This window comes from Prenolepis imparis, unplaced genomic scaffold, assembly GCF_030444845.1.
Source record: "Prenolepis imparis isolate NDT839.2.m4 unplaced genomic scaffold, iyPreImpa1.0 SCAF_11, whole genome shotgun sequence".
In the NCBI taxonomy this organism is placed as follows: domain Eukaryota; kingdom Metazoa; phylum Arthropoda; class Insecta; order Hymenoptera; family Formicidae; genus Prenolepis; species Prenolepis imparis.
Window position 1 is genome coordinate 16003150 of NW_028141169.1, and position 7792 is coordinate 16010941.

The following is a 7792-nucleotide window of genomic DNA, read 5'->3' on the forward strand; positions in this document are numbered from 1 at the left end:
TTGGTCCTTCGAGCCGGATAATTGAAGTTAGCAACGACAACGATATCGCATACACGACGTATACGCAGCCATTATTGTATACGAGGCCATCACTAGAACGATTACGAAGGCAAGCATTTTGCTCAACAACACAAAATCTAAATACTATCGAGGCGGATCACACATCAACGTACAATATATTAGACGAGGAGCATCGGAAACACTGCAACTATTGGTTCTGGAACATTCCCACAACAGTCTCATCGCAACGAAAACCGTAAATAGCGTACATGGAAATATATTATCATTTTCGTTAAGCGCCGATTACACGTAAGTTAACCTTTTGTACTCTTGTATTGTACGAATAGCGAAATGGATTTGTCCGAAAGCGAAGCGAAAACAAAGCGAAAGAGTATAAAGGCCGCGACTACGCATCTTAGAACATACATAGAATCTGAACAAGTTGAAGGCACTACGAAATTCGAATTAGCTGAACGTAAACGAAAATTAATAAATTTATTTGAACAATATGACGAAGTACAATCGCGAATTGAATGTTTAACAGCAGACGCGGATCCGAATATATTAGAAGCTCACGCAGAAGATCGCGCACGATATGAAGAAGTGTATTTTAAAGTAATATCTATGTATGATGTACGTTTAAACGACCTCAAGTTATGCTTCAATTGAACGCCAATATGCGCGATCGAACGGTACATCAAAATAATTCAAAGTCACATATTCGATTGCCGAAAATTCAATTACCTATTTTCTCAGGATCATATGAAGATTGGTACATGTTTCATGATTCATTCGAAAAACTTATTCATGCAAATGAAAATTTATTAGCTATTCAAAAATTTCACTATTTGCGTTCATCAGTAAAAGGCAGTGCCGCAGAGGTTATTGAATCTTTTGATATTACAGCAGAGAATTATGTTGAAGCATGGTAATTGTTGAACGAACGTTTTGATAATAAAAGGCGCATAGTTCAGACTCACATTAAGGCTATGTTCGAAATTGCAACAATTCATAAAGAAAATTATACAAATTTGCGTAATTTACTTGATAACATACTTAAACATTTTAGAGCTCTTAAGGCTCTTCAAAGGCCGGTAGACAATTGGGATGATATAATGATTCATCTAGTATTGACTAATCTCGATTCTGTTACAGTGAAAGATTGGGAGACGAACCGTGAGGATACAACGGTACCCACGTTCAAACAATTAACTGAATATTTGTCTAAACGATGTCAAGCTTTGGAGACGATTTCAAATAAATCCACCGGGCATACGGCCTTTGATGCATCGAATAGTTCGCAGAAGGCCAAGGATCCTAGCACACACGTAACTACGTCAAATCAATCTTGTATTCATTGTAAAAATAACCATTTTATATTTCAATGCGAGTCATTTCGCAAACTTCCTGTCGAAAAACGCTTCAAAACCATAAAAAACGCTCACTTGTGTATCAACTGTTTAAAGTCAAGTACTCATCAGGCTAGGAATTGTACTTCCAGCTCTTGCCGTAAGTGTGGAAAGGCACACAATACTTTATTACATTTCGAATCGTCGAGAATCGATAATGCGAAGAGTGATAATCAGTCAGTCGTTCCATCTTCCAGTTCGACAATTACATCTCCAGCAAACGCTTCGACCCCTGTAGTAACTCAATGTAGTCAAATCAACAACGGATCCAAGATTTTTCTTTCAACCGCTATAGTACATGTATACGACCGTAAGGGACAATCACATGGTTGCAGAGTTCTGTTGGATAGTGGCTCTCAATTAAACTTCGTTACGGAAGATTTTGTAAACAAATTGCAACTTGGTACTCATGATCTACATATTTCAATGTCGGCGGTAGCGGAAGGAACATTCGAGTCAAAGAGGATGGTTAATATCTGTTTTCGATCTCGCACAAACGCATACACGAGCAACCTGGAATGCATAATTCTTCCTAAAATCACGCAAAGATTGCCACAAGAATTTTCTCCCATTTCAAGGTTTGAAATTCCGTCTAATATAGTACTTGCTGATCCTAATTTTAATATTCCAGGTGAGATCGATTTGCTTATAGGAGCTCAAATATTCTGGCAACTCATCTGCGTAGGTCAAATAAGACAATGTAAGGTGCATCCTACATTACAAAAAACCAAACTCGGTTGGGTGATTTCCGGAATGAGTCACGGGTCGTCGGATAAGAAAGTGACAGCAGCATGCCATTTGTCAGCAGTTGAGAGATTAAATGAATCTATTACTAAATTCTGGGAAGTTGAACACAATATTCCTTGTGATGACATGTCGCAATTTACTCCCGAGGAAAGAAGTTGTGAAATGCATTTTCAACAAAACGTGCGTCGCGATAATGAGGGTCGTTTCATAGTTAAATTGCCTATAATTCACGAGAAACTTCAGCAATTAGGTGATACAAGAGAAATCGCAAAAAATCGATTTATTAACTTGGAAAGACGTTTGATAAGGCAACCGTTAGTATATTTGCAATACAAAAAATTCATGCAAGAATATATCGATCTGAATCACATGCGCGAAATTAATAATTCTGAGACGAATGAAGCGACGACGTATTATTACTTGCCACATCATGCAGTGTGCAAGAAAACTAGTACCACAACTAAGCTGAGAGTGGTGTTTGACGCGTCGTGCAAAAGCGCATCGGGATTATCATTGAATGACACACTTTTAGTAGGTCCGACTATTCAACAGGATTTATTTTCCATTTTGGTACGTTTTCACACTTTTCAGTACGCAATGACGGCCGACGTCACTAAAATGTACAGACAGATTATAATTGACGAGTCCCAAAAATCTCTTCAACGTATTTTTTGGCGCGAATCTCCAGTAGATGATTTAAAAACGTTTGAGCTTCTTACACTAACATATGGTACCGCACCAGCCTCGTTTCTAGCCATTAGATCCATTCGCAAACTTGCTGAAGACGAAACAAGATCATTCCCCATTGGTTCAAAAATAACCTTAAGGGACTTTTATGTCGATGACTTACTTACAGGCGCATTGACGTTACGGGAGGCATTAGAGATCAAACGACAAGCTGTAGAATTACTTGAGAAGGATGGATTTAAATTAACAAAATGGTCGTCCAATCATTCTTCGCTTCAAGACGTCGAAGGTCTTCGTAGTAAAGAACTCGAATTAACTGTTGATCATAACAGTAAAACTAGAGCTCTTGGTGTAGTTTGGGATTGCGAATCGGATGTATTTAAATTTATGAGCATAGGACATCATCCACCATTAGAAAAACCTACCAAACGCAGTATACTATCCAGAATAGCCTTAGTGTTTGATCCCTTGGGATGGTTGGGACCATCTGTTATAATTGCTAAATTCTTGATGCAGGAATTATGGCGAGCAAAAATTGATTGGGACGAATCTATATCCGGTGAGTTACATACGCTATGAAGGGAATATGAGTGCAAATTGAAACTTCTTAGTAATATTAAAGTACCGCGCAAAGTGATTACACTCAATGAAAATCAACAATCGAAGCGTCTAGAAATCCATGGATTTTCAGATGCCAGTCAACAAGCATATGGAGCATGCATTTATATCCGATCTGTTTCGAGTGAAGGTCATTTCGATAGTCATTTGTTATGTTCCAAATCCAGAGTGGCACCTCTTAAAACATTATCAATCCCGAGACTCGAGCTTTGCGGAGCGCTGCTGTTAGCTCAGCTCACAAAAAAGGTGTTAGATTCTCTATCGCTTTCTGTAGATTCAGTACATTTGTGGACCGATTCACGTATCGTATTATGTTGGTTACAAGGGTGTAGTCGTCAATGGACACCTTTCGTAGCGAATCGTATTGCTGAGATGCGACACAAATGTTGAGGATTGGAAACATGTGTCTAGTCAAGAAAATCCTGCCGATCCGCTTTCTAGGGGCATTATGCCTGATTTATTGCATAAGTTAGAATTATGGTGGTCTGGGCCATTTTGGCTAAAATTAAGAAAGGACGAATGGCCTTCTGGGAACTTTCATGCATCGAATGCCGAATTACCTGAAAAAAGAGCCATAAATTTATTGGCTGAAGTCAAGGTTGAGCAACAAGATATTTTCCATCGATTCTCTAAGTTAACTCGTCTCATACGCGTAATCGCTTTTTGTCTTCGATTTATAACAAACTATAAGGCAAAAGAGTCAAATAATTCTTCCTTAAACAATAAAGAAAACATACCACCGTTGTCTATCGAAGAATTAGAAAGGTCAAGATTAATTCTAATAAAATTGGTGCAACGCGATTTTTTAAAGACAATTACATTTACTGAAAAATAATAAATCAGTAAGCAAAATTAGTAATATATTAAATCTAAATCCGTTTATTGATACTAATAACATTTTAAGAGTTGGTCATCGATTGAGGAATGCAAACCTATCGTATAATTGTAAACATCCAATTTTATTGCCGGACAAGCATGCGTTCACTCGACTAATCATTATACACGAACATGAACGGCAATTACATGCCGGAGCACAAGCTACATTGATGGCCGTGCGTCAAAATTACTGGCCGATTTCCGCTCGAAGCGCTGTTCGTAATTTAATAAAAAAATGTATTGTATGCGTGCGCAATGCTCCGAAATTAAGTACGACATTAATGGCGAATTTACCGGAAATGCGAGTAAATACTGTAAAATATGTATTTCAGAAATGCGGAGTCGACTATGCTGGGCCTTTCTGGTACAAGGAAGGTCAATGAAAAATGCTAAAACGACAAAATGTTACATAGCGTTGTTTATATGTTTAGCTACGAAGGCGGTGGATATAGAGCTAACGGCAGATCTTTTCGCGGAAACGTTCCTAAATGTATTTAAACGATTTATTTCTAGAAGAGGACGTCCCTCTGATATGTATTCGGACAATGGTCTAAATTTTGTTGGAGCCAAGCGTGAACTCGACGAGTTATATGAATTGTTTAACGATAATATTTTTAAGAAGAAGATTGCTGACTACATGACAACCGAGAAGATAAGATGGCATTTCATACCACCTAGAGCGCCACATATGGGTGGTATGGGAAGCAGCCGTTAAAAGTGCCAAGTTCCATTTGAAGCGTATTGCTGGCGAAGCTTCATTAAGATATGATGAATTATCCACACTTTTAACGCAGGTTGAAGCGACCTTAAATTCAAGATCGCTTACGCCTTTGTCAAATGATCCTAACGACTTGAATCCATTCACGCCAGCGCATTTTATAATTGGATGTTCAATTATGACGCATCCGGAACCTGACATCAAGGAACTACCAACTAACAGATTATCACGATGGCAACGTGTGGAACAGTTGAAACAGCACTTCTGGCAACGTTGGACGAAGGAATACCTTCATAACCTTCAACCTTGAGTTAAATGGAATGAAGCTAATGATCCCATCAAAGTGGGACAAATGGTAATATTATAAGAAGACAACTTACCACCCCTATGTTGGAGTTTAGCTCGAGTTGAGGAAATCTTTCCCAGCAAAGACAATATTATCCGTGTTGTTTCCGTGCGAACCGCTAAGGGAGTTTATAAACGTCCTATCACCAGATTGTGTGTCTTGCCTATTGAGCAATAATATAAGTTATTTGTAAGCATGAATGGCGAGTGTTTGTTAATTTGTTCAGTAGAATCTTAATTGTTTAGTATATAAGTAATACATCCTTTGTTTTTTCTTCCTCTTTTTTGAAAGCCGATGCTTTCAAGGGCGGCGGTATATGTTGCGTATTGCGTAAATATCTTGTTTTTAAAATCTGCGCCTAAAGGTTGCGTTCTCATTAATTTAGTTAAAAATAGCGCCCTCTTGTGAGTGTAGCCTGCGGTCCCTATGTATTTTTTGTTTCTATGACCACTTCCTTTTACGCGCGCTCGTCTCTGCGGCATTTTTTTTTACGTGCTTCCGATAAAGAACAGAGAGAAAACGACATGTGGGTCGTTGCTGCCTAATAAAGTTATAAAGTTTCTTAATACGTATCGATTTAATATCATTTATCTACCTGCATGGAAATAGCGTTCACATACGCATGAATCAACGGAGAAACAAATTCTTCAAAAGGAGACACGAGTCTAAACATTAATAATTAGTTAATGGACACCTTATCTCTCGACCAAACTGGCAGTATATTTATTAAGAAAATCACAACGTTTCGACCTCTATATTTGGTCCTTATCAAGTGATCTGTACAGCAAGATTTTATATCATTAATGAGGGATTAACAAATGAAATAATTAATTTACACTTACATAGTTTCTTAAAGTTATACACTTATGTCAAAATTGATACGCGTCATGCTAGACAGACAGTTTATTGCCGACTAAACGACCTTTATTATTCTGTCATAGATATTATTAAGATTCTCAATGTCCTTATGTGAATTTATTGTGTTGTTATTTTTCTTTATATAAAACATTTCAGCTATCTCTCTTTTTCTTATATGTTTTTCGTTATGTAAAATGTTTGGGGTAGACCAATCGAAATCATGGTTAAAATCAATCCTATGCTTACTAACCACTGAAAGATTACTGTTGTGAAGTTTTATATTATTTGAATGTTCTTTGATTCGCGTGCATAATTGCCTTTTTGTCTGTCCTATGTATGAGGCGCTGCAATCCTTACAGTTTATTTTATAGACTATTCCCGTTTTTTCCTGTAAAGATAGGATATCCTTCCCAAGTTTTATTACATGGTTTAATTTCTTAGGAATGTAATGCACAATGTTAAGACCGATCGTTTTGAAATTCTGATAGATATTATTTAGGCCTTTTACGAAAGGGAGCGATATAGTATTAGTAATTTCTCTTTTCTCCTGATTGTTACTAACGTTATTTGTTACGCGATTTTCCAAGGTATGCAGTCTTTTGTGAACAAACCGATTTATGAATTGTTCGGGAAAGCAATTGTTTGTCAATATTCGTTTAACAATTTCAATATTATTATGGTGAAATTTTTTATCTGCTAGTAAAATTGCATGATCGACTAAATTAAAGATCGTATTCATTTTATACTTGAGAGGATGATTTGAGTAGAAATTTATGTATCTATCTGAGCTAGTAGGCTTTCGGTACCAATTAGTAACCAAAACTCCGTTCGATCTAATAACCGTTGTGTTAAGAAAATTCAGACAACCATTAGATTCCAATTCATATGTAAACCCTAACCGCACATGATAATCATTAAAGACCTTCAAGATTTCCTGGACATTATTTTTTGGAACGATCGTGAAAATGTCATATAAAAGAATTTGTACGCTGATGTCTGGTTGGTACCAAAATATTTTGCAAACAATGTACTATTCAAAAAAACAGCAATGAATTTTTGGCTCGCCTTAAAATATTAAAAATCGATACTTTATTGCCGTGAATCCAATATTGCGCATACATAAATTATGTATATTAAATAAAAGAATTTGAAGATTCGTATCTGTTTGTATAAAAATAATCTTTTTACAATATACTATTAAAATATACAACCGATGAATTTTTGACTTCTCTAAATATAGTAATATACGTAATATAAAAATGCGTCCCATAGGGTTCGCGGGGACATTATCGATTTTTAATATTTTAAGACAAGCCAAAAATTCATTATTTGTATATTTCGATAGTACATTGTTTGTAGAATATTTTTGTACCATGCAGACACCAGCGTACAAATTTTTTTATTTAATATACATAATATAAGAATACGCCGCATAGTGTCCGCGGCGATCCAGTGTCGATATTTAATATTTAAAAACTAGCCAAAAATTAATCGCTCGTACATATCGAGTACTCTGCGTTGATACCACTGCTT

The 7792-nt window shown here is 36.6% G+C and overlaps 1 protein-coding gene across 1 annotated transcript; it reads left to right on the top strand.

The window, feature by feature from the left end:
* Positions 1-351: 351 nt before the first annotated feature.
* Positions 352-5365, top strand: LOC145943244 (uncharacterized). The gene is made up of 5 exons (XM_083050719.1): positions 352-605; positions 1070-1328; positions 1467-3402; positions 3592-3740; positions 5132-5365. Exons 1-5 carry the CDS (start codon positions 352-354, stop codon positions 5363-5365), a joined length of 2832 nt encoding a protein of 943 aa, XP_082906845.1.
* Positions 5366-7792: the final 2427 nt, after the last annotated feature.